Source organism: Alligator mississippiensis, chromosome 13, assembly GCF_030867095.1.
Source record: "Alligator mississippiensis isolate rAllMis1 chromosome 13, rAllMis1, whole genome shotgun sequence".
NCBI lineage: Eukaryota > Metazoa > Chordata > Crocodylia > Alligatoridae > Alligator > Alligator mississippiensis.
Genome location: NC_081836.1, coordinates 32,618,513 through 32,646,221, shown reverse-complemented (window position 1 = coordinate 32,646,221; position 27,709 = coordinate 32,618,513). Strand labels below are relative to the sequence as shown.

The 27,709-nt window shown below is 39.2% G+C and overlaps 1 protein-coding gene across 15 annotated transcripts in view; it reads right to left on the bottom strand.

Moving 5' to 3' along the window:
* RBFOX1 (RNA binding fox-1 homolog 1) overlaps nucleotides 1–27,709 on the bottom strand; it is a 1,765,957-nt gene that overhangs the window by 1,389,564 nt on the left and 348,684 nt on the right. For all 15 annotated transcript variants that reach the window (XM_059716749.1, XM_059716748.1, XM_059716737.1 and 12 more), the window contains exon 2: nucleotides 19,956–20,018. In XM_059716749.1, the coding sequence (XP_059572732.1) occupies nucleotides 19,956–20,018 (63 nt within the window). The remainder of the gene's footprint in view (nucleotides 1–19,955; nucleotides 20,019–27,709) is intronic.

Below are 27,709 nucleotides of genomic sequence, written 5' to 3'. Positions count from 1 at the left end.
TCAAAGGTTGGAACCTAATTGAACAATGTTAACTGCCTAACTGCCATTCTGGAACTCACCGCCAAATCAAGTCCTTCACGTTTATTTTCCCAGGCACAATTGTGGCTTAGTTAGAAGGAAGTACTCTCACTTTCATTATACAGAATATTTGCTCATTATCTGCTAAAGTTGGTTGAAAAGTAACACATCTTTGGGAAGGCAAAGATTTTAGCAACAACCCCCACCCCAACCATCTGTTTTCTTGAAAGTTTTAAGTTTTGAACAGCTATACTTAGTTATTGTACATTCATTTGTTCTGAATAACTGCTCATTTTAGAATTTCCTTTACACACACACACCCCCATACCATACATGGTCACTTTTGACCGTTACTCCTCTTTTCTTACTCTAACCCTATCACTAGCCTTAGAACGAGTACAATGTATCCTATCCTTCTCATCTTTTTCTCTTCGTCATCCCATCCTGCAGCAACAAGTAATTTGTTTTATCTGTTTGTTTGTATCTTTTAAAAATTAAAACAGAGGCTATTGAATGTCAAGAAAGGGCATCTGGCATATGCACGCACTGCATATGGATAATTATATTTGACACTTTTCATCCATAAATATCAAAAGCGCTTTATGAAGGCAAATTCTACATCTTATCTCCAGTTTTACAAATGAGTAAATTGTGAGAAAGGGAAGTCTAAAAGACCACTACCCTGCAAGTGAGCAGCAAACCTGGGAACTGAACCAAGAAATCCTCTAGAAAAAATGGAAAGTAGATTTTAATAGGAAGTAAACAATTTGAAGATAGGGATTCGCATTAGGAAAAAAATCCTTTATAAACTTTAAGTCATGCTACTAAGAAGAAATCCTCTGTCAAATGACAAGGAATTATGTAACTAGGAAGCCTAGAGGAAGACTATAGTAGCCTATAGTAAATTTCTGTACAATTTCCCTATGCCCTAAGGAGTTTCCATAATGAACAGAAAGCAGATACAGGTACAAAGCATATGTATATATAACAGTGGTAACAGTGTATTCCTTAAGAGCAGATACAGCAAGCACATACCACTCCATATACAGAGTTTAATTAGGCTCGTTTCTAACTAGGCCGGTCACTTATCTGCAATTCCCTTTAAATTCAAAACAAAACAAAAGTTTAGCTTCTGAGGTAACACTAGATGAGAGGCCTGAGAAATTGCTGAAGCTTAATTTATTACTTTTTACCCCCCAAAAAAAATATTCAATGGTGGAGTGGGTGGCATATTTGAATGATAATGCAATCCATCCATATTTATATGCTAGCAGATACAGCTTTTCTATCATTCAGAGAAACTCATAGTTCACAATTATTTCAAGGTGGAAAAAAACCCCAAAAGGGTAAAATAAACAAACTAAAATACAACAGCTGAATTCATGGCAATCAGTGAAAAGAGCTTTAAGTTTCCTTAAAAATTGTGAGGCATACAACTCATAAATAAAATTTGCTTTATCTTTTTTTCCTGTGCTATAGTGTCTAGCTGTCTTCACTACTGTGAGACAGGTGCTGCTGGCAGGAAGAAGAATGAAGTCCAGGCCAACGTTTTTGTACTTAAGAGCTGTTCTGCACTCCTTGTACCAGAAGCAATTCTAGGCATCACTGGGAAGAGAGGTAATGTATGAAAGAGGTCTGCCATCCATCGCTGTCACAGGTTGCCTATAGCTCTGAGTCTCTCTCACAAGGCTGTTTATATAAATATGTATGTTTTCATAATCGAACTCCCTTTCTATTTCTTTTAGTACACCTCTGACATTATAGATGTTCAGGAGAGGAGAAGGTTATTTATTTTTTGTTTGCCTTTGAAAGGGGTTAATCAGATAAGTAGGTGGGTAAAATAGCTGTAACTCAGCTAGAGATTTTTTTAAAGAGATATCAGTGTCTCCCAATGGATAAGAGTTTAGTTTGTTTCTCCTTTTCTTCCTGGCTTGTAATAAGAAAGGTTATCTTACCTTGCTAGAAAACAGCAGTTGTTCTCTCTCCACAGCTTGATCCAAGGGGAAAGACTAAGCCTGCCAGCCAATTGCTCAGAGCTGGCTCCAGTTAGGCCTCAGCCAGGCCAGCTACAGATCATTTCCAGAGTCACAGATGCAGCAATAACTATGGGCAAACCTGCTGTATAAAAGACCTGCAACAGAAGCCTAGGGTTCACCTCAGAGGGTAGCTCTGGTGAGGTAGGGTAGTTGGGGGGCAATAACATTATCATCGTTGACTTAGAGCAGATATTTGACTGTGAATGTACTTGCAATTCCTTTTCCATTAAAGAAATGTTTTAGCTTTTGTTTTTCTCTTGCTTTATTGAGTCATCTCTTTGCCATCTTATCCCACTTGTATAGTTCTTTGGTAACTGCAGTTACTCTTAATTACAATTGTACTCTTAAACATCATTCTGTTTTCTCAACCTAAACAATTTGTTTATGACGGTAAATGTATTTCCATTAATACAATGATGCTCATTGATGACAACTCTAAATATTTAAGAATCATGATTCAAGGCTCCCCAAAATTATGGGATTAATAAGGAGTATTATTATGGGAGAAGGGTAGTGGGTGGAATTGATATTTTGGGGTCTTTATCCTTTCATTTAGAAAAAACAAAACAAAACTTTTCTGCATCATTTTTTCAAATTTTTTCTGCTACCAGAGGGGCTAGAAAATTAGAAACAAAATAACAAGAACAACAAGAACAACAAAAGTAATAAATAAAACAAGGCTTTCATATAATGCAAGAGAACTGAAGTGTTAAGTAAAACACCAAATCTCACAGTGCTTGCGAGCAAATGGAAGAGTTGGCAATATTAAGTTAAAAACCACATAAAGGACAGGAAGAAGCCAGCTTCTTGTGACACTTTTGTCAAAATAAACTGAGAAGGAAAGAAGATGCTGACCACAGTTACAGACCTTAAAAGTGAGCCCATCCACTTACAGATATTAAATAGGTGCTACCCTTGATCTTTGACTGAGGAGAATCTGTAGAAGTTGTAAAATCATTAGAAAAATGAGTTAACTAGCAGGTTCAGAAAGTGGCCATTCTTAGCTGATTTAAATATTTTTACCAATCCTACAGCATTCCATCAAAATCAAAGTCAAATGACAAGAAATCAGATCTAATTTTAAAAAATAGTAGATTTGATATAGTGAATGGTTAAACTTCCAAAAATTGTCTTCCTTTAATTCATTTTTTTATCAAAGCCCACTTCCAGTACCATACCTTAGCTGACATGCAGGTATATTACCAATTCTGCAGTCACTTTTTGTAATGTTAATGAAAATAATCTGAGCAATACTTGGATTTCCTGTTTGAGTTAAAAAATTACAGAAATATTCAATCCCAGGAACAAAATTGCTCCCACATGATTATATGCCAAAATGAAGCCTAGCTTAAATTGAGGGAGCTTAACTTTGCCTGGGTTTCCAGAATTGTCACTGCCTTCAGTTGGAGCTCTGGATGCTAAGCATCTAAAAAGATGGTAAGGCTCCCAGTTTTAATAGATTTATGTAACCTTGTGTTCTGGCTATTAAAAACCGACCAACTCTCTCTCTTCCACAGACCAAGCGCATCTGAAACTCCCTAGAAGTCTTGCTTTATGAAGGGAGATAATGAACATCAGATAGAAAATTTCTCCTGAATTTCAGCTCTGGGAGGTTGCCTTAATGCTTCTGGAGTTCTCCATTGCTTTCAAAAAAACGTCCAAGCTCTCAATGACAGTGTTGAGAATAATTGTCATTTTGGATGACTCCATCTAATAAACATGTTGCTTATAGGAAAGAAAATGTCTTTCTGAATGATTTGGGATTCCTAGAAACTCAGTCTACAAAATAGGAAGCCTTACACATGCATACAAACAGGCTACATTTGCTGGACTCTCTCTTGTCTAGGCGGCTTTGTTCAGAATGGGTAGCTGCAGGCTAACAGCACTTCACTTTTCCTGAGCTGTGAACAGTTACAAATGTATTCTGCACTCAAACCTTGACCACTGCCCTTCTTCTGGGAAAGGACCCTTGTGAGTGCCTCACACCTTCAAGCTAGTGTCTGTGGACACTGACAGATATTCCTTGTGGGAAAAGCTCAAGTTCACTGAGAGGAATGAGGATTTCAATTACTTAGAAATCTCTCTCTTGATGTCTCCCTCAAGAGTTATCTCTGGAATAGCTGAGATTAAGAAAACACACACACACACACACAAAAGGCAAGGTGAATTCTGGAGCCTATCACATAAAGATATTTGAGAAGTGGTGCTTGTTTGCTTAAAGATAGCTTTTCCCCCTGAAATAAAAACTTCTCTTTCTATACAGTTTGAGATACTGATGGAATTTTAGGTATTGATGAATGGCATATAAGTGTTACTTTGTCTATTTGCGTCTCTGATATAATCATAAAAAATCATGGGATGTAAACTATTTAACTTTTAAAAAAGGATTTGCATTTACTGCATTTTTACCAAGGTTTCTAAATAAATGAAAAAATACAGTTTAGGTAGACTTCTGTCACACCATTAAACCTTACTCCGCCAGGCAGTTTTCAGCTGCACCAAGCCTGCTCCAGTATCTTTCTTACTATTCATTAAGAGTTTGATGCCTTTAGTGTAGAACTGGTAAGAGAACAAAATTAGTGGTTGCAGCTGGTAAGGAAAACAGAACAAGAATAATCCATTTTTAAATATATTTACTAGTGCAGAATCTTACTATAATGCAACTTTAACAGGAAACCCCAGTTGAAATTAATTTATAATTAAAAATAACCCTCTCATCATGTACCTCACTCTTGTATGACGGGCTAGGTACAGACATTCAAAAAGCCCAAGCCAGAATCGATCTAAGTTATGTGGTTTTCTATAAGGCAGGTACTATGGGTTGGAAGCAAACAGAACACACATTCACCCTTTGGTGCAGGGGGCAAATCTTAGACCAGGTTCTGCCATTTTTAAACCAGTCTATGTGTGCCTAACTTGTGCTTTGCTATGTGTATAGACTGGTTTATGATTGCTTATACCAGTAAAAATGTATAATGTCTGTAACTGTACATCAATGTTTAACTGTAATGTTTTTTTAATTTGTACTCTAAACTCCATTCTCTCATTGGGTCCTAAAAGGAAAAAAATATCTACCAAAACCATTACAGTAAAGAAGGAATGTTTAAGTTGTTTTTCCCTGCTTCAGACATAGTTTAAACTTAATTATGATTTATATATATTTAAGATTTAGAACACAAAACTACTAAGCTGACATGACACAGCAAAATGCTCATAGTAACTCTAAATTGTTTTTCTACCCAGAATATTTATTCAGTAGGAGGAACTGTAAAATAATAAAGAACATCTGCTGGAGATGTATACATGATTAAAGTGTCACTAAAGAAATCCTTTGATATCAAGAGGTCTTACACATAAGCTGATTTGCTAAATATTTACTGAAATAGAAGTTGTCAAAGAAGATGTGAACACTGTGTGGGTCTGAAAAATATGAATAGAACTCCAAAAGCCATCTGCTTTTCAAATCAATATGAATACAAAGATTTCTCTCCCCTACCTTATCCTTCCCTCCCTCCCGCCAGGTGCTAATGTTAGGTTGACTGAAGTGGAAAACCTACAGTTCAATATCATAAACAGAGCAAGGACTAAAAAAATAGCAGCAGTGCTTTAAAGGGATGTTTGAGATGCCAGTACATACTGTGAAAAGGAAAAAAGACATTTGAACCTTCATTGTCATAGAGTAAAGGAGTATTCTGTGTGCATGGTTTATGGAAAACAAATGAGACATTTTCAAAGACAGTTTAAAAAAAATGATCCAAAGCTAACTGGAAATTTACAGTGATGCATATTTATTTTTAATGGCCATGTTTTTGCCAAGCATTCACATATGGTTAATTAACTTTTTTAAGTCTTAGATATTAGCAGAAATTTGAAGCAGCAGAGTAGATTTACAGTAAAAGTGTGCTGTGTTGTTTCATAAGCAAAACCTCAGAAGAAATACTCTAAATTAATTTCTTCCTTCATAATTCAATAAACATATTTTCTAAAGCCTCTGACTACCATAACTTCTGAATTCTATCTTTAGATTTCCTTATTCATATATTATAATCATCTTGAATTCCACAAATTATTTTTCTTCTCACAAAGAAGATAAAGAAGGTGAGGGAAGAACTGATGTAGGGGAAAAATTGATGGAGCTCTGAAAGGCAGAATTGACTCAAGGAGACAGACATGGTATATGGGTATGCAGAGTAAGGACCTAATCATTGGCTGGGAAGACAGGCACAGCCGGGAAGCTGCAGGATCTCCTGTGGCTCCTCTGGCTGTGCCTGCCTCTCCCCAGGCAGGGGGAGCCACAGTAGAAGGCCCCATGGCTGCCCTGTCCAGCCCCATCCCATGCCCGGCCCCAGCCTTCCGGCACTTAAAAAGAAAAAAAGCCCTGCACTCACTGGCTGCAGCAGCAGTGATCAGGGCCTCTGAGGGCTTGTGGCAGAGCCCCCATGCACAGTGTGTGGCAGTGGGGGGCAGTGGGGATCACCCCCCCTGCCTGGCACCCACATGGCAGCATAGGGCAGTGGGGATTCCCCCCCACTTAGTACCCATGAGACATCTGTCACATCACACAGGTCCAACATGGCTTGGCAGGGCACCGTACACTGTCTGGGAGCTGGAACAGCTCCAGCAGTTACCTGGAGCCTGACACCACTCAGCCCCAGAGGTCAGTGAGTGTGGGGCTTTTTTAATTATTATTTTTTTGAAGTAGAGCTTTTCCCACAGCTCCCCCTGTCCAGAGAGAGGCAGGCACAGCCGAAGAAGCCATGGGAGAACCGGCCAATTCGAATCTCTGAATCAGCACTGAAACAGTGCCGAATCTCTGATTCTGATTCTGATTCAGCTGAATTGAATGGGGACAGTGATTTGCGTCACCAAATTGAATTACTGTCCTCCAAATCAGCCAAATCCAAATCCAAATTGAATACTTCCCTATTCACACAGGCCTACAAAATAAGCCACAAGTGAAACTTCATGTGTAATAATATTGACAACGTTATTCAAGTTTTATAATGGTTTAATATCCAGTATATGACAGAACTGCACCTCTTTTTATTAGCAATTACATAAATGTATACCACATTACTTAGTCAGACTTACTGCTTATAAACCTATATTTTCCTACTGTGGTCCTTGAGTATTATATTCTTAATAGCTTCAATAGTTAGAGATTTGGTTGATTCTTTAAAAGAAGAAAGCTTCCGAGTGTTTATTTAAGGTTTTTTGGGTTTTTTTTGTTTTTTTTTTTTTGCAATTTCTTAGTTGGTCTAATAAAAGGTATCATTTCTGAACCAAGATGTCTAGAATTTTGTATGCATTTCAGGTGGTGTACTTAGACTATCCATCACTATCAGTTAGCTAGAATAAAATTATTCCAAGCAAATTGATAGAAGGCATACAGCCATACCTTAATATTCTCTGCCTTATGAACAGCCTACCTGATGAAACTGATTATTGCCATTTTGTTTGCTTTGGTTTTATTTACCTTCAGCCAATTATTTTTTTTGGTAGCTCTGATCCTCATTATTAACACAGCATCTGTGATAATTGTCTCTCTCCTGCAGCTATCTGTGATTTCTTTACAGCTGGCCATAGTACCACGAGTGAGGAGGTTGTTAAGGCAGTTTGTCTCAAAACACAGAGGATCCTCAGACAAAGCAGACCTTATTGCCTGGGGTTTAAGACTGAAGAGAACCAAAAATATAAAAGTTTTGAAACACACTCTCTAAATAAGACTCCCTAAGCTTGGGGGGGGGGGGGGGTCATAGGGCCAGAGTGGCAAAGGAACTGACTTATATTACAAATCCAAACCTACAAAGCTTGTGGAAATACTTTAACCTGTTGTAGATATAGAGCTTGCAAAAAAGCATATGACCTGTGCAGATTTGAGAGTGATGTAACAGCAATTTGCTCCTCATCAGAGCATGATTTGAGAAGGATTAAAAAGCAATCTTTTGGCAGTTATTTCACTAAATCACTTTTCTGTGCAAGAACCCCCTTTCTGATACGAGAGGGGGAAAAAAATCAAATGTTTTTATCATACTGACTTTTTTGTTCTTCAGATTTACTCATAAAGCTTTGTTCCTCTGGGGGTTCAGTGAAGCATGTGAGAACTTAACTGAGAAGTAAGAAGAAAAGCAGCAGGTGCACAGATAAATGGTCATCTTGATTCTGAACCAAATGAAAAAGTATATATCCAAACTGAAATACAGTACATGCTAGTTGGATCAACCAGAAGGCTAGTCCCAGAGATCTCCCTCACTTAAGCACTTGACCAATTGCTTCTTGAGAGAGCAGTTAAATCAGTTAGCATGCCATCTGTTTAAGGGATAGTACAGCAAGCTTTGTGTCCCGCTCATACATAAGGGAGAACACTGCTCTTAATATCTTCATAAAACTGCTTTATCTGAATAGTACATAATGACTTAGGTAGGTCATGGCCACAGACATCCTTTTTATTAATGCATTAATAACTGTAAATATACACTGATCCTGTAAAGGATACAGATTTATGTCCAGGTTGAAAATATTCTGAATCACTAAAACATAATAGTTGTTGCCAGGAGTATGAGGCCATTCTGTAGCTGTGAGTGAACTTCTGAAAAACTCTGAAGTCAGAAATAATTTTGAAAGCTATAGTTCACTTTCTAAAGGAAATAACCTATGCAGATCATAGTCTGAACTGAGTTTGAGTCAATGGCATTAAAAACTGAGCTAGTCAGGGTGTCTGAAAAGAAATATTCAGTGCCTCATGCTAACTAATGTTTTCCCTTGCTTTCTCAGTATTTTCCATCAAATCCTCTGAAGTTGTGTTCATCTATTGTCATCTCATTTAATTCACACAGGATACTGTGTTTTCTAAATATAAAGTAATATTGATTATGCAGTTTTTGATGCGTCTTGAAGTTAGTAGGAGTTTTCAATGGGCATGTTGCTAATTAACTGCTTGTAGGAAGTGCAGGAATCTTTGATGCGACTAGAACTCAGCCCTATCAAATTAGTTAAAAAGTATAAAGAGCAGAGCCACACCTACATCAGCAGGAGCATAATTTTTACAGAATAACCACTACATTTCTGACCTCACTATCTTTGTGCTCAGGACAAATCTATCAAATACCTCTAAAAGGCAGGCTTGTGAACAAGAATTTATAAGCTGGCTGGACACTAGGACTGAACCTCCATAACTTTTATGACACACTATATTGTATCTGATTCCTGAAATTCTTCTTACACACTGCAGGTGATCATGAGCCTCCTCCCTTTATATCTACATTGCTGCCTCACCTAGTTTTTTAGACTAATACATTACTTAAATTTAGTGAATACTAAACATACTTGCTATGTCCATGATAAGGCTAATGTATGTCTAGTGTAAGGGTATGTCTACATGGAAAAAACAAGGGTAGAATAATATGATACCATATATATGCTTGATTAATCTAGGTAGCACAGCTAACGATAGCAACGAGGACATAGCAGCATGGACGACCAGAGAGCAAACACTCTAAGGGACTTTCGGTACTCACTCTGGTTGTTGGCAGGCACTAAAGCTTGTACCACCACATAAGCTTCAGTGCTGGCTAAATCATGTTAGCATAAATAAAGTAAATTTATGCTATAATCACACGTTCATTTTGTTGTGCAAATGCATCCCAAAAATAAAAAGTATTGTTGCACAGTAGTATTACACTTGCTTTAAAAATCAAAAGGCTGTGGGTCTCTAGAAAAAATGCCAAGTGGCTGTATCTGAGGGATTGTTCACATTGATCAACATTTGAGAATTTTAAAGTATAATGTTAGTGTTAGCTTGAGTTTAGAGCTGTCACATGTTCAAGTTAAAAAACCTTCTCTGACTAGGAGCTACAGTTGTGAGTTGCCATTAGAGGGTTGGGAAGCCAGGACTGGCTTCTATTGCTGCTCTAGGAGATTGGGTTGGAGAGATGAGTTGCTGGGGGCAGGAGCATGAGGCCTGAAGGAGGAGAGTTTAATGATGGGGACTGGGTGGGGAAATGGGAGGTGAAAAGGCAATGGGTGGGAATGGTGGCTGGGGACTAGGTGGTGAAATGAAGGAAGTTAGCCACTGAAGCCACTAAAGGATGAAATGAAAAGAAGTGAAAAAGAATTTAAAAGAAATAAAGAGTAAATTAAATAAAGGAAACCTTATTAATAGATTCATAGATGTTAGGGTCAGAAGGGACCTCAATAGATCATCGAGTCCGACCCCCTTATGTTTTAATAAATTGGGATTGGGACTGGGGCAGAGAGGGAAGGGAAGTCCCAGTGCACAAGGAGTCTCAGGGAAGTCCTAGGTCACAAAGACCCCAATCTGGCTTCCTACCTTACTCCCCACCTAGCCCGCCCTCCTGCACCAGAACCTGCAATCTGCTTGGCTACCTGACACACCTGGGGGCAGGAGGGGGAATTGGCTTGCTACCAGTACCTGCCCCACCAGGCAGTAGAGTTCAGGGGGGTAAAAAGTTTGTCTACACAGAAGAGCTAGATGGGGGGAGTGGACATTGCATCCTGGGATGCTGGAGGACTAAAACTTGGGTGGCTTACCTCTGGGGAGTAGCCACACACTTGTGGAGCATGAACTGTTTAATATGGATTGGAGATAAACCTGCCCTGGAGTGGCATACATTTAAGGATCTAAAAGGATAATTAAAACTAGTTTACACCCCTTAATGTGTGGACAATCAAGGGGTTAAGAGCTCCCTGAGCCACCCAAACTCAATGTGTAACAAGGCTCTTTGTGAGATGGTTGCCCTCAACCCCTGACCCATTAAGACTAAAAGATCTCACTGAGGACAACACAGCTTCAATTAGCTGTGAGCTCTGCTGTTAGTACTTTTTTGATACCATATAGACTGCCTGACTTTGAAAATCATTTTCAATTTCTTATCAGACTGTGTAATTATATATTGGATTTCATTTGTTAAATGTAAAAAATCAATAAGTATGATATATTTTTTTTAAAAGAAACAGAGAAAAAGGGTGACCTCATTGTGAAAGTACTAGACTGGCATTAGAGATCTGGGTGGGGATAGTGATGCTGTCTGACACCAAAGACGATATATAGCGTTGATTATAGCAATGTTTGCAAAGGCATCTTAAGGTGTTAACATGCTGTCAGAAGAAAGCTATATTCCTTTTCACAGGGATAATACCAGGATGGTATCATATTGTTGACAAAAACGTTCTATGTTTGAGTACCCACCCAGAAACAATGCCCTTTACTTTTTAATGACTATATGTCAATGCGCAGGCACATATTAAAACATTCCCAAATGCATGAATATTTTATGAACCATCAGGTAAAAAAAAATGTTTTCCACATGACCTTATTTATAAAGGAAAGGTCTATCACAGATACCAGGAAGCAGGCTTTTACTTATTTTAATATAGAGTTGGCTCTGTTGCTTAAGCTAATCCATATTCAATACGTCTTACTTCTAATGGATTTCTAAAACATTTTTTTACCGTTCATTATAGAGATGAAAGCTTCAGAAGGTTTGTCAAAGATATAGTTATTCATAGAGTTATTCATAGTAAGATGATGGCCAGCGGTGCTGCAGTCACATTGGCTAACTCCCTCAGCATCCTCGGGTGCATCCTGTCTTGCTCTATGGACTTTTACACATCCAGCTTTCCTAAATAATCCCTACCCTGTCACAGTTGGCTGCTTGCCTCCTCCCCGAACTGTGCTGCCAGGTGCAGTAGTCTTGGAGTCGAACTTGTCTGTGAAGATTGAGGTGAAAAAGGCATGGAACACTTCAGCTTTTTCTGCATCCTCTGTCACTAGGTTGCCTCTCCCATTTAGTAAAGGACCCACACTTTCCCTGATCCTCTCCAGCACTTGCACAAGGAAGTGGTCCCCAACACTTTCCAAAAATGTTCTTGATTGCCTCCACACTGCTGCATTGTCCTCTCAGCAAATGTCAGGGTGATTGAAGTTCCCCAAGAGAACCAGAGCCAGCAATCAGGAAACTTCTGCTAGCTGTTTGAAGAAAGCCTCATCTACCACATGCTCCTGGTCTGGTGGTCTATAGTAGACATCTCCCAGAACATCATTTTTGTAGCTCTCCCCTCTGACCCTCATCTAAAAAAGACTTTCAACAAGCCTATCTCTAATTTCATATTGGAACTCTGAGCAATCATACAGTTCATTTATATACAGTCCTCCTCTTCTTCTCCCCTGCCTGTCTTTCGTGCACAGGTTATACCTATCCTTGACAGTGCTCCAGTCATGTAAGCTATCCCACTAAGTCTCTGTTATTACAGTCACATCATAATGGGGATATTTTATTATGAGTATGCTATTTTTTCATAATAATAGTTGTGGTCCATTTGTATAGTTAAAAAACCTACTTCAGGTAAGCCTGATATAAATAATTCCTTTTATTGTCAGTGAACAAACTTTTATGAAGAAAAACTTCAAACGAATGATCCCATCACTGTCCTCCTTCTGTGAGACATGAAATGGAGACATGAAATGCTGCCTTGAAATACACTGCCAAAGTTATTTATTTAAGCCATCATTCAAAAAGCATGTAAGTATGTGTTTGTCTTAAATATTGTGAGTCATCTCACTGAAGAAATAAGCTATGGCTTCCACTGCAGTTCAGTGACCTCAAAATAGAGATAATACAATTACTCTGCACCATGGTGCAATGTAACTACCTTTTCCTAGTTAAGAAAACCCTTTACCATTGAGGAGATTATTCTCAGACTAAGAATATGGCATGAACTGAAGTGCTTTCCTGAATTTGGATGCTAATGCATTCCCCTGCAACAACTGCTATACGTACTTGAAGATGTCTCAGAACAACAATGAATAATATGACAATGAAGCAGATGCTACAATTTCTAAGCATTTCTACATTATAGCTAAGATGAGGTAATGAAGCAGAAACTTACTGCTTCGTTTATGTTATTTAACTGGCAATCTTAAGTCTTATTTTATACATAATAATTCAAGGATATTGGTTAGAATTTAATGCAGCTACAAGTTTAACAGAATACAATTTGGTATCTTGATATCATCAGGAGGATATGAAAATACACAACTGTAGAGATGAATAAATAGTAATAAACATCTACATTTTTTTCTTTGTATCTTGTGTAACTGATGCCAAAGGCAGATGGCCCTAATCAAAGTTCCTGAATTGAGATTATTAGGTTGGTTTTCTGCTAGAAAAAATACCACCATTCCTTTCCATCAAAGTTCTTATGATTCTTCAGTGCAAGCCCCAAGATCTTTCTTAACCCAAGTCCTTTATGCACTCTTTTGTAAACTCTGCAACAGGAAAAAGTGGCCTAGATGTCAGTTGAATGCGAGACATTTTGTTGTGTTACATATGCTATACATACATAAATATCTTTATTGCAATAATAGTTTCTTGTCTGTTTATATAGGAACATTATACCATAAGAGGAATATCATGCTCCCCTTGCATAGGTTTAGAGGGCCTTTTGCAGGGTAGATTTCATAGATGTTAGGGCTGGAAGGAACCTCGAAGATCATCAAGTCCAGCCACCTGCCCCGGGGGCAGGAAGTCAGCTGGTTCAAAGGATCCCAGCAAGATAAGCATCCAAAGACTTCTTGAATGAGTCCGGAGTAGGTGCTTGCACCACCTCTGGAGGGAGTCTATTTCAGGTCTTGGGGGCTTGGACTGTAAAGAAATTTTTCCTTATGTCCAGCCTAAAATGGTCTTGGAGGAGTTTATGACTGCTAGTCCTTGTTTTTCCTTGGGGTGCTCTGCTGAAAAAACGTTCTCCCAGATCCTGATGCACACCCCTTATATGTAGGAAAAGGGAGAAATAACAACATAGGTTTGGTGCAGAAAAGTTGAAGGCAAGATTTGGACAGACAGACAGGACAGCTGCATGTGTAATCCCTGCTCCATGAGGGCTTGGTCACCATAAAGAGTGGAAACAAGGAAGTCATGGGAGATCATCCACAATATAAACTTTATAGGCCTTACAGAGATTTGGGAGAAAGGGGTGAAAATAAACACCTTATGTACTGCACTGAGAGAGCGCCTTTCCAATTTCAACACATCAGATAATAGCATGAATATGTGCTAAATTACATGAATGCTTAACCATCTGCTTGTGTAGACTTTACATTACCCAAATTAAATGTACATATTTTCTACTTACTTTACATTTAACTTAATGATAAACACTGATAATTTTTCTTCTTTTTGCTTCTAATGGTCATTTATGTTTTATAATATACATTTTAATATGGCAGGATTGAGCATTAATCTCTCATAACTATTATACTTTAAGAATCTCTATCCCACAAAGGCCTATAAATATGATAATACACCAGTTAAACCATTTAACTATAGCATGTTTTATCAAAAATACATGATATAATACAATCTGGAAATGGAGAAGCCATGATAAAGGTAACAAATGTATAGATTTTAATTAGGCCTGTTCAAATAGGGAAGTATTCAATTCAGATTTGGCTGATTCGGAGGACAGCGATTTGATTCAGAGATTCGGATCACTGTTCCAAATCATTTCAGCTGAATTGGCTTTGTTACAGGCTACCAGATGGTAGCCTGTAACAGGGGGTTTCCCAGAGCTCAGGCAGAAACAGCTCACAAAAGGGAGAGAAAGGCTGAAGACAGAGGCTTATGTGCTGTTTCTAAGTCTCTCCCCCAGAACGCTGTGATTGGAAGGTCACAGTCACAGTTTCTGTTTCCCTGCAAGACTGCCTTCTGAATCACCAAATCTTTTCTGAATCAATTCAGAGGGTTGGTTTTTTTTTAATCTCCTGATTCGATTCGGTGATTCGGCCTCCGAATCAGAAAAAATCTTCTCCAAATTGAATCAGCGACTGGTTTGCACACCCCTAGATTTTATCTCTCTAGAAGACTGTTAATCATGTTATATAGAGAGGAAATATAAGTTTACTTTCATGTTTCCGTACTTATAAACTCCTAGAAAAATAACTAAGAGGCTCCTACAGTTTCTGTGGTATTTATGGCAACTGATACTTGTTCCACTCAAGAATTGTTGAACTTTTTGGGGGTAAAATTCACATCACTCACATAAGACAAATTGGTTTAGGTGAGTGAACAGTGGACAGTGGAGGAGTTGGGTTGAGGGCAATAACTGAGATATCAAAACTGGGGTCAGCTACTGCAGCTACAAAACAATGTCTACAATATTGTTCACAATCCAACCCTTGTGAGCTAGAACAGCAGTTGCTTCACTTACACAAACATAACAATGGCATGGGTATAAAATGATACCAATATTCAACTGTTTTTTCTGCATGATCTTGTAATAGTCATGCCACATTGAGGTTTCAGACAATTTCCCTAACTTGTATCAGGATGATACAGACATTACATAAAGATCATAATAGGTAGAAGCTCTTCAACCCCTTTTAAAATGCATGTTTGTTCATGATCTCAGTTGCCTACAGGCCACCAGTGGCCAAATTCCCTTTCCCATTGCTGTATAACAATCATCTAGCCCTTCTTTCATAACTTCATTGTCTAAGTTCCAGGGCATATTTCTGGACCCACCTAATGCCTCAAAGTCTGGATGACACAGCTCCGTGGATCAGATCTGGCCAACAAGCCAGAGGTTGAGCACCTCTTCGATTTCTTCAATTCACCAGCTGGATGACCAGTGGACATTTTTTTACATCTGGGTTAAATGGGGGTAGTCTCTGGTAAAAATTCGAAGTGAGCCTTGAAATCATATCCCTGGAGCCATAGTGAGACACCCTGAACTGCTGTGACCAGATAACTTTAATCTCTTTGGCTAAGTATAGAGGTTCAAAAAGCCCAAGGCAGAATCAATTAAATATATGCAGGTTTTTCTAAGCTGTGCAGATTAAACTGATAACAAACTGAACTGATATTCAGTATTCCAGTGGCCAAAGCAAGCAGAAACCTGCATAGTCCCAGGTCTGGAGCCTGGGGGTGCTCCTGTGTGCCTCCTCCATACTAGAGAATGCTGAAGGTTGCCAAACCCAGCTGGTGGCAGTGCACATCTGATTGGCTGCTAGACACCCCCACCCCACCCCACCCCATAATGTCAGCCACAGGGAAGGGGAAAGCCAACAACCAGTCTCTCCCAGCCCTACCCCCTGCCCACCACCCACTTCTCCAAGAGGTTTGGAGCAGGGGTGGGGTGAGAGGATGAGAACACACCCCTGACTCCCTTGCAGAGGTCTGAACACTGCCGGGGGGGGGGGAAGCCCTGCTGAGATTGTGGGGGGGAGCCCTAGCAGGGGACTTTTCCCCACCTGCAGCCCAGCAAGTGGGCTGGTGCCTCTCCCCCACAGCACCAGAATCTCTCTGGTATGCCAGTGTGTGTGGAGGGAAGCACACCCTGGCCAGGCATTAGCCCCTGTATGGGGGAATGCACCCCCAGCTCAGCACCAGCCCCCTCAGCAGAGGTCTCAATGGGGAGTTCTTGCAGGGGAGCATTTCCACCCCTCATAGCCCAGCAGGCCAGGCCAACAAGGGGGCAAGGCTGAGGCTTTCCCAGCCTAGCTTGCTGGGCTGCAGGAGGCAGAGAGAAGTCTCCCTGTGAGGGCTCCCCAATCAAACCACAGCTGGTGGGGATGGCACTAAGCCAGAGGTTCTTCACCCCCCAGCCTCTCAGGCAGGCTGCCAGCTGGGAAGGAGTCAGGGCTGGTGTTTTCCTAGACCAGTTTACTGGGCTGAAGGGAAACCCCTCCATGGGAGCACTCATGCAGACCCCTGCTGGGGAGGATGGTGCCCCGCCAGGGTGTATTCTCCTTTGGCCTGACTCTCAGAGAGGCTGGGGGCTGAGAACTACTGGGGCTTTCTTAGCCATGCTCTCTGGGCTGTGGGCAGGGCAAATCCCACATGGGGTCTTCCATGCAGACCCTTGCTGGTGGGGAGGGGGATGATGCTGGGCCAGGGGTATGTTCTTCCTCCTCCCCCCCTGCCTCTCAGAGAGGCTGCAAGCCTATTATGGGGTGGGACTATGGTGATTCCAGCCCAGCTCCCCCAGGCTGTAGGGGAATAAAGAACACGCACTGCTGCAAGGCTTTCCTACCTGGGTTGTGCAGACCTGGGCTATGGAGGCTGGGGCTTGGTTCCCCTGCCCCTTCCTGGTGGCTGACAGGCCCAGGCAGGAAGCAAGCTAGGGAGCAGAGGCTTTACTGCCTCATCCCTGTGCCAGCTAGGCCAGCCCTGCTCTGCTGGAGCAGACAGAACATCCCAGGGCTGCAAAGCATCCTGGGATGTTGAGGGACTGTGACATAACTTGAGTTGGGAGGGGATCTGGGGTTAAAGTTCTGTAAACCTAAATCAATTAAGTCTGATACTATATTCATCCAGGTTTATCTTAAACCAGGATGGCCATTTTGAAACCACTAAACTTCTGTTCTGTTATAGATTTAAACCTGTTTCTGATCACTTAAACTGGTTTATGGGCCCCTAGACTATAAGGTTCAGTTTCCTATCTGTAAAATGGGGATGGTAATACCTAGTCTGTCATCATTATTTTAATTTGTCAGCTTTTTCAAATGTCCCTTATTGTCCTGTTTACTACTTAGAACAATGGGCCAAATATTTGGGAGCACTACTGTAACAGTGACAGTGATAAAAAATCCTAAAAAGTGAAAATATCCATGTTTTCATTTAGATTAATCATTTTGGTAGATTTAGGTCTTTAAAACAGCTATTTCATGATACTTGAATTGTATAATGTATATTTACTTGTCAAAATAAAGTAGACAAAAAGACTACAAAATAACTGTAACTTAAAAGTTTAATGGAATGAGCTTCTGTAAAAAATGTGAAAAACAAGCCACACTAGTGTCATAATCCCCATTCTTTTAATCTTTAGAGAACAAATGCATGTTATAGCAAGTTATTCTAGATACGTGAACAACTTTGCTTTTGACTTGTACTTTTGTATCAAGATCCGATTCTAAATAAGGAATGGGATAAACCATTTTATAATCAGTAATGTACTACATGTGTATATCATGTCATGGGTGAATAGGGCACAACGCCCAGCCATATGGTGTACTTAAGAGCCAACTCATCTACATACTCTGTTACCAGGCAACATGCTGGACTTCAATCTCAGCTTGGTAAAAATATGACCCCTTAGCCCTAGCAGTTGATTGATATTCATTGTGCCAGTTAGGTTATGATCACCAGGGAAAATAATAATACCAATTAGGCACGCAGAGATTTGGCATAATTAAACCTTCCCAAAATTCCAAATGAACATTTTTTTCTTTTTATTGTCATCTGCTGTAATCTCTGTGTTAGTTTGCTGAAAAGGGATTAATATTTTTTCCTGAGAATGCATCTGTAGATACTAAAGTATTATATTCATAGACAAATTAATGTCAACTTCCTCACAACATACTACTAATTATCTCGGGGACCATTATCTCCCAAAGGTTAGAAACTTCAGCCTCTTCCTTAGATTTCTACCAGAATTTTCTAGCAGAAGCTGTCAAATGTGTCAAATCCTGCTAAGAACTGTGAGGCTGTACTGTGATAGAAAATACTGATCATGACAGAAGAAAAGCTGAAAGCTAAACGCAACATGCACATTTAGCACTACAGAATTAATACAAACCTATCTTCAAGATGAATGGTCATTTCTTTATCCACTAAGTCATGCAGTTTTTCTGAAATATTGAACTCTTACTTCAAAGACATTAAGAATGAAATTCCCCACATGGTGTATAAGGGAATTAGGCATGAAACTCCTTTTACTTCTGACAAGATCTACATGTCTAATCCCTTAAATGATACAAAATGTAGGAGAGTTGGGTGCACTCAGCTACTAATACTGATCTATCTGAAAGCCAAAAAAGAATTCATTCTGCTCTCCATATGTGCAACTTTTCCTTTTATTTACTATATGAACCAAGTGAAAGTAGAAAACCATTTCCATTCATTTACCTCAGTACAGAATGGCTTGTGGCCTCCAGTATGAAGCCACTCCTGCTGAACATAACAATCAACGTAAGTTACCCAATACAAAAATGCCAGGCATTTGCACTGTGTTTTCCAGTAGAGGATTAGGTAGTGAAATAATTGTAAAAAAAAATAAAATACAATCTGCCCTGAATTAGTTCCTTAAATTAGTTTTCCTGTGACTTGTATATGCATTTATTATTTACCAGTAAAATATAATAAATTCCTTCCTAATAAACAATCTTCAACAGATATGGTTCACTGAGCACAATTATTTTCTATGTTAAAGCTAAGATGAAATATTTCAGGAAGAAAAAAGACGAATTCAAAACATGAAAATAACTAATTGTGTACAAGAGATAACCTCCAGTTTGGAGTCTAATTATTTCAGCTAATTTTTAATAATTCAACAAAGAAAACATTTAATCAACACCAGAAAACCTTTATACATACCTAAAAGTCATCAATTTAATTCACTGTATTCCTTATATTGGCATTATATACTCATTTTAACAATGAAAGCAAAATGAATTATTCCTAAATTGCTTAGGGGAAAAATGTATGCAAAGGCATGTTTTTATGCTTTGTAGCCTCAGCCAGGTGTAGAAGATTTTTTTTTTTTTTTTTTTTGCCAGAGGTAGAAGAAATACAGTACTGTGACATTACCCAAGCATGCAAAATGAAAAAAACCCAGAAAGAATACATTTAGGTTGAACCTGTGGCCATAAATAGAAATGATAATTCATTAATGCATGACACTTGCACATGTTCTCACTGTTTATTAAAGACTGAATGTCATCTATTTCTTGTACTTATGTTCTGTGTCTTAAGATACACTATTAACAAGAATCAGATATTAAGTACATCATCTACTCTGATTCCTTATGATTACACATCTGAGTTTTTAGTCCAAATCTAACTGAGAAATACAAGTACAGGGAAAACACACATTTGCACTTACAGAAAGAAGGCTCCTCTCATGAAAACTGTAGGCACCACTTGCATGGGTCTTCTGTGTGGTTTCCTAAAAAAAACAAAACATTTTTTTTAAATGGAGAGATTCACTTGAGATTTTGTTTACATTTTAACACATTTTTCCCACACTGGGAGATTGGCTCAGTTTCCTAAACATTATTACATGCGTTTCTTTGATCTAAAGATACAAAGAGCAAGAAAGCTGGGAGAGAGGGATTATTATATAATATGCAAATAGGCACATTACCTTTTTTTGGTCTCAGTGGGTGCATCTACATGTGTGCTTTACTACAGAGCTGACTAATTAGCTCCACCGTCAAGTGTCACCATCTACATGTGCATCCATATTAGGGTGCAGTAAATTAACTAACTCCACTGTAGAATAGTACTGTCTGGGACAAGTACAATCCTAAAGCAGAGTATTTACATGTGTCAAAATGCACATGTAGACTGTGACCGGGGCTGGCTGGGGCATGAGAGTGCTACAGTGCAGAGCTGCCAGCTGGCTGGCTCCACACTGTAGCACCCTTGTGCCCTAGCCAGCCCCTATGCAGCATGTTGAGCTGGGGCAGAGCAACCCCAGGCTGGCATGCTGACCCTCCAGGCCCTCTGCCAACTGGGGCTGCTCCAACCTGGCTCAGCATGCTGTGATCCCAGGTGCATGTGTAAACACTATGCCAATGAGCAATAAAATCTGGTGCAATCTGTGCCAGAGTTTATTTCTATATGCTACTTGCACATGTAGGGGTACCCTTTGTTACCTGATAGTGAAGCTAGGCTTCACCTTGTAATAAGGATATGTATACACATTTGCCACACTTGGTCTACAATCAAGCTGTTTACTTTAAACCACATGATCATAGTCTGGAAGCCATGTGTACAGCTGGTTGTCAGTGCCAGAAGCTGCGCGTGGAACCCTGCGTAAATAATTTGGAATGGGGAGAGGGGTAGGCAGAATTAGTGAGGCGAGTTAGTCTTCATGAGGTTGATGGATCACAAGTGCTGCTGGACCTGCAAAGGGGGAGGGTGCTGGGGGAAGATGGGTCGCAGCAGGGGGTTGTCCAGGGGCTAAAAATATCCTGGTCAGGGTCTGGAAATAGGGAGAGCACAGCCCTGAGGCTGGCTCAAGCAGCTGGCCTTTCCCAGTCCTGGGGCTGCACATGCAGGTGCTCACTAGAACTGGTTAACCCATTCCCAGTCTAAGTTAATTCACTTCTTCAGGTGCATTACAGAACACAAATGAAAAGTATGATTGTAGACTAAACACCTATACTGACAACTGTTTTTGTGTGGTTATATAATGGATTTGCATTATGGAAAGTAGAAGAAAACCTAGCAGGTGTCCTTGCATTTACTACAAGCCTAAAATATAGGTTAGCTTCATGACCTATTTAGACACTGTATAGTTCCCAAATGGTAATTGCAGAGCCGTAATGCAAGCATTTTGACAGTTCAAAGTGTTGTTATAATTTTGAATGTACAGATGTGTGTTTTATGTAAATATTTTAAATCCCCCCCCACACACACACATACTTTTCAGTGGTAAACTTGAAGAATTATTGTGAAAGGAAAATTACTAGATGCAAACAAAGAGAAAAGGTTTGATTATAAGCAGTATCTGGAACATAACATATGTGTACATTAAAACATGGTGACATTCTATGTTGTGCCACCTTTTTTGTTGATAGGCATCTTACAATATTTTACTGAATTAGTCATTGCATTCTAGTAGTGGTAATAATCATAGCTCAAAACAAAAGGGTGGCCCATTTCTATTTTTATTTCCATATGCAAGCTGTAGTATGAGTGAAATCAACACTTTTAGAAATACAAGGAATATGCTGTATATAGATTGATACTTGAGGGCTAAGGCCGTTTCATATCTAGATATCAAATAATGGTTTGCTTAGTTACAGATATTTGTGCCCCCGCCTTTCAAAATTCCACGTGTTAAATGTACTGCATGTCTATCCTAAATGATGCCTTTCTTTCTCTTTACAAATTTGCTTAATTCTTAACAAGACCAAAATTCTGTAGATGAAAGTTCAGTCACAGCTACCCCAAACTAATGGAAGATAAAAACACATACAATATTAAACAAAATAATAAGTGTAGTCACTAGCCCATCAGAACTGTATTTACTACATACACTGTAAGACAAGTTCAAGAAGACCTCAGAATTTGACAGACAGCAAAAATAAAAACTTTTAGAGCTATGAGCTCAGGGCAGGATAAATGACCAGAGCTCCTGATAATCCAAAAGGTATAATGTTTTTCAGGGAGCCAAGCTACATTTTCCTCCTAGGCTTACTGTTTTTGATGGCTTCAATGTTTGGGTGCTGTTAGTAAGCAATCTGCCGTTTTCAGCAAGGCCACCTGGTTCCAGAGCAGCACCAGCTGTAAGCGCTGAGCTGACTGGCTACAGAGTCGACTGGGCTGACTATACAAGGTGGGGCCCTTCTTTTGGGGCCCACCCAGCTCTGTACCCATTCAGTTCAGTGCTTGCAGCTGGTGCTGCTCTCAGGCCAGTGGTTCTGCTGAGAGGGCAAGTTGCCTTGTAACTGGTGCCCATCCTGACACAACAAAAATACAACTGATAGTTAAGACTTCTTATTCACGTCTCAAAATTGCAACCATGAAATCAGTGTACTTTTTCAAAATCAAAGCCAACAGTTCTTGTATCTGTCACTGGCAGTCTTAGGCCAAAGTGATTATCTTCCAGTATTACATAGATTTCCCAAGTAATATCTTACGCATATTTATGTGAACTGTAATTTACCTTCAATTCACGTGAGAAAGACAAATGAACAACAAACATTACATCCACAAACTGCTAATACTTCCATTTTATCCTGTAGTCTAAAAGCTCAAGTGACTAAAGAAACCCTGATAACTTACACACAAATAAATGCTATATGCCTTGAGCAAAAATAAAGAATATACTATTGTACATTACAACATACTGCTATATTAAGTCAGAACAAATGCACAGGGAACTGTCAAAACAATTACTTTTTAAGTGATCAACTTGGGGATATCATTTAATTAGTGACTGCTAGTCCATTTGCTTAGCTTTATAATGTCTTCCTTTCTTTTATTTTCTTTCACTGAAAACTGTTAAAATAGTTACATTATACAGACTAGAGATAAACATATTTATATATGATCTGTCAACAAAGCCAAGTAGTAGAGAATTCCTCAAATGTTTGCTGGCATAAATGCATTTTAAAATAGGTATGAATCCACAGTCCTATTTTCTACCTGCACACAGGTGCCCAGAGAACTTATGGGAAACTCTGAGTGTCCTATGAAATGGTGACCATTTCTCTTGTTCTCTACCCAATACATTGGCCAAGACTGAAGTTCTCCATGGCTGTGGTCTTTACCACAATGAAGAGGTATGTGCAAGTATTCATCTCCAGTCCCCCAAGAGTCTGCAAACACATGTCCCTTTCCCAAGGGAAATATGGAAATACCATACTTTTTAAGTCAACAACTATAACTGTAATAAAATTTAACTAATGACTACTACTGCAATGCAGATTTAAAGCTACCATGTGAATAAGACGATTCAATACTGTTGCACTAGTAGATAACTAATAACTATTGCACATAACCACACAGTGCACTTCTACACTTAAAGACTTCACATGAACCAAAGCTGAATTACAGATACTTTGTAAACTATGCTTTAATTACTGCTAAGTTGAACAATTGATGTAATCACAAATAAGTCACATATTAGCCCCATAATAGATAGGACAAGCGGGGACAGGTAATATGTAGCACAGATTCTGGAGCAGGTGCGACACGCAGTACATGTCCTGGGCTCTACATGTGCTGTGAATCAGCTCAGAGTCAGGGGCAGCACTGGGGGCTCTGCCAGCCAGATATTTGACATCCTTGGTATATGAAGATAAAACTACCAGCAGTGCACTCCTGTTTTGAAGTTCCTCTCCATGGACACCCTATAATCACATGCATTTGATTGCATTCAGCCCTAAAGTAACTGGGTGCATTGAACATAACTTAAATAGTGGCCAACTCTCCAATCAGTTCCTGTGTATAATAACCCCCTATTCCCATTTCCTTCCAGCCCATAACAGTAATTTCTTCAAATGCAGAAGAGGGAGGACTTTGAGAGAAGACTAGAAGAAATACTGCTCAGTACTTATGGAAAAGTTTATGTCAGTCAGTTAGTCTTATGGAGTTTTCTCAAAGGTGGGGAAGGCATGGGTCTAGGTGAATTTCTGGTAGAAGTAAGAGGTATGGGCAAGCTACTGAGAATGGCCTGGCCTGGCCTCCCCTGAGACAATCAGCAGAGGCATTCCAAACAAGCATAAATTGTACTTGCAGGGTCACTGAGGATGATAGCTCTAGGCCATTTAGGACTTTGTGAATAGTTGCCGGTACTTTGAAACTCCATGAGAAACCCAGACTTTGAATTATTTTGGCCACATAAGTGGCTCCCTTAGGCATTATAAAAAGCCCAGAGCAAAAATAGAAATAAATACAGATAAACACAAACACTGAGCTCTAACCCTGATTCCCAAACCTGGTACTTTGCACCTTCCCCAAAATATAAATGAATCTAGTCAGTTGCTTTTAATTTTAATTCACTTCTAAAATGCAATTAGACAATGTTATCTGTTGCTGTAAGTTAAAAAGTCCTTCCCTTTAAAGAACAGACAAACACAGAAAGCAGTAAGCATTGCCATCATTAGACTTCTAACAATATTACTTCTATTTGGAGGCTTTTTGTTTGGTCTCAGTTTAATTTCCTGTCAGCCTTACAAGAGCTTTCTAATGTTTGGGCTGTAGGATACGCTCTGATTAAAAATAATCTGCCCAATTACTGCTTGGCATGAGTCTACTGCCACATGCACTCTGCCACTGGCCTCTGAATTTCTGTCAGCAGTAATTGTGTCTGTAGCTCCTAACTGTAAATGAAAACCCAGGGGGCATATTTGGATTCCAGTTTCCTTTGCCTAGCCATATCTTTTAATTTACACTGTCTGTCAAAAGGAGATGTTCATATGTACTAAAAGGAAATCCTTAGAACATCAGGTCAAAAAAAAAAAAAAAAAAGAAAAGCCAGTCAGGAAAATGAGAAATGTAACAGGATTGTGAGAAATTGTATCTTATATTTATTCTAACATATTGTAAATAACTGGCTACTTACAGAGAGTCTCACTGCATTTTATCATACTTAGCATAGGATGCTAGAAACCATTTACTGAAGATTTCAAGATGCAAGTTCACAATATCAATCCAGAAAGCTCTGAAAAATTGATAAAAGGATCTAATTTCACCATTTACTTCCTTGGGATTTGATCATCATAATGTACTCCTGGCAAAATGTATTTTATTGATAAAACTAAATCAACATAACTGAAAATGATAGTTATATTTTTTTGTGTTGCACACAAGTGCATATTTCTAAAACGTTCGCTAATTTGTGGGCACCGTGTAGCAGGTATCTATTAGAAAAGACATATTTATGTCAGTAAAATAAGAGAAAACTGTGGCAAACTGGAAAATGATGTTATTGAATTCCACCTTTTGTTCTGAGAGTTCATTGTCACAGACAAACCACTATGAGCATTCTAACATTATTAAAGTGACAGAATTCTTTCATGAAACATACCCAGGAACAAAAGTATATAGCATAATATAGCTCCATAAAAATGGCAGTCCATGTCCTCTGAATATATATGGCATTATATCAGAAGCATTAGTTTCAGATACAAAACCTGAAAGCTGCTTAAATAGTTTTCAAAGAGTTTTCAGTGAAAAGTGAAGCTCCAGCATTATGCAGAATCCAGTATTTCAAGCAGATGCTGAAATGTCAATAGAAGAAAATTAAAATGTTTTGGGTACAGAATATTAACATTAAAATTCACTTAGCTTGGTCATCCCTGAACATGTTGTTCTGGTCATTACAGGACATTAAAGAACAGAACAAATTCTAACATGCAACTAACAAGATTTAGTATTTGCCAAAATATACTACATTTCTAAGAAAAGCAAGGCGAGTGAAGATTGATTGAATACATTTACAGTGGTACAAACTGCCATCTGCAAAGCCAAAGAGCTAAAAAAGCTTGTAATATGCAATCCCTTTAATCATTTGCATTAACAAGCTGTGATACATATCCCCACACAACATGGCAGAGGTGGCACCATTAAAACATACCACCTTGCCCACTTGCTCCTACTCAGCACACTGAAAAAAAATTATGTCCTCTAATAAGCCTTCCTGAGACAGATGCTGGGTTTGCCCTAGGCAGGCACCAAAACAAAGGGAACATTATATTATTTCAATTTTCTGCATATATGTAGCAGGAGTAAATGAGAGGTACATGTTTTCATGGCTATATTCCTTTGCATTTCTCATAGGTTGCAAGAGTTCAATGCCATCATTTCATCACAACTGTCAATCTACTACTAATTTTTTAAGAGCCTATTTTATCCATTTTACCTACTGTTCAGTCCAACCAGATGCCAGTTGAAAGTCTATAAATGGAAAATATATGAATAGTGCCACAGCAAATATTGTTTGTGAAGAAAGAAAAGGAAGGAAGAAAGGAAGGTCTTGGCACAAATTTCCAAATTAAAAAGATTTGAAAAAAACAATGTGGTGGTGAGTGTACACTGGACTCAGGAAAACTCCTGACAGGAGACAGGAGAAATTTTCCCATTCTGAGAAAAGGAAAAGGTAAGAGGACTAAAACACAGCTGAACCAGGATGTGTTAGAATGCAAATGTGACCAGTAAGTCACTCAGAAGTGATGTTTTGTCACACGATATGCCCTCTGAAAGTGCTCTACAGCCATGCCCCAGATGGAGCTCCCTCACCTCCTTTCCCCCCTTGCCATCCTAAAGACAGCACTGGAGCTGGGGTCAGGGAGGCACTAAGGGAGAGGGGTTGCAGATATAAAGCCAGCTCCAAAGTGGAGCTTGATCCCTCCCCCTTTCCCCACTCCCCCTGGAACCAACAAAGATGCCTGTTGTCTCAGGGGATCACTGTGACTCATGGTGCTTCTTGTGAAGTACCATGACATAGAGGGGAGCTACACATCCGTCAACACCCACAGTGATTCCAGTGGTAAGGGGAGAGCAATAACTAGGAAGAACTAGGGCAATATAGAACAATCTATTGGGACAAGACTGTTTATAATTTTCTGATCAGCATACGCCTATTTAAAAGAGAGGCACAACTAGTTAGAAAATGGGAGTGGATATCCAGATTCCTCAAATTTTCCTTGACACTGATGCTGATTGGATGTATGACTAGACAAATCACTTACTTGTGTTTGTCATCTTTGAGTTTATGCATCTCAATCTTGTGTGGTGATTGGCAATATATAAAAACTGAACATTCTCTATGCTTCTATTTCTTATCTATATAATAGAGATAACAACAGCCCTCTTTGTGAGGTCATTTTGATCACTTAAGTAATATGAAAAACAATGTTTAATATGGTGTTGTAAAGCAAAACATATGGTACAATATTCTTAATATATTATACAGGTTTGCAACAGAGGTATCCCACTCTTCCCATGGCCAGTTCTGCAGCATCCTTCAGTCTGAAGAGCTGAACCAGACTCCGAAATGCTCTAAATATTACTCCTTGATCAGGATGTACCACTAACATAATCACTTCAACTTCCATACCCCTCATATACTAAGAGAATCACATATGTCATAAATCAAAAAGTAAAGCCCTGATTCTATGA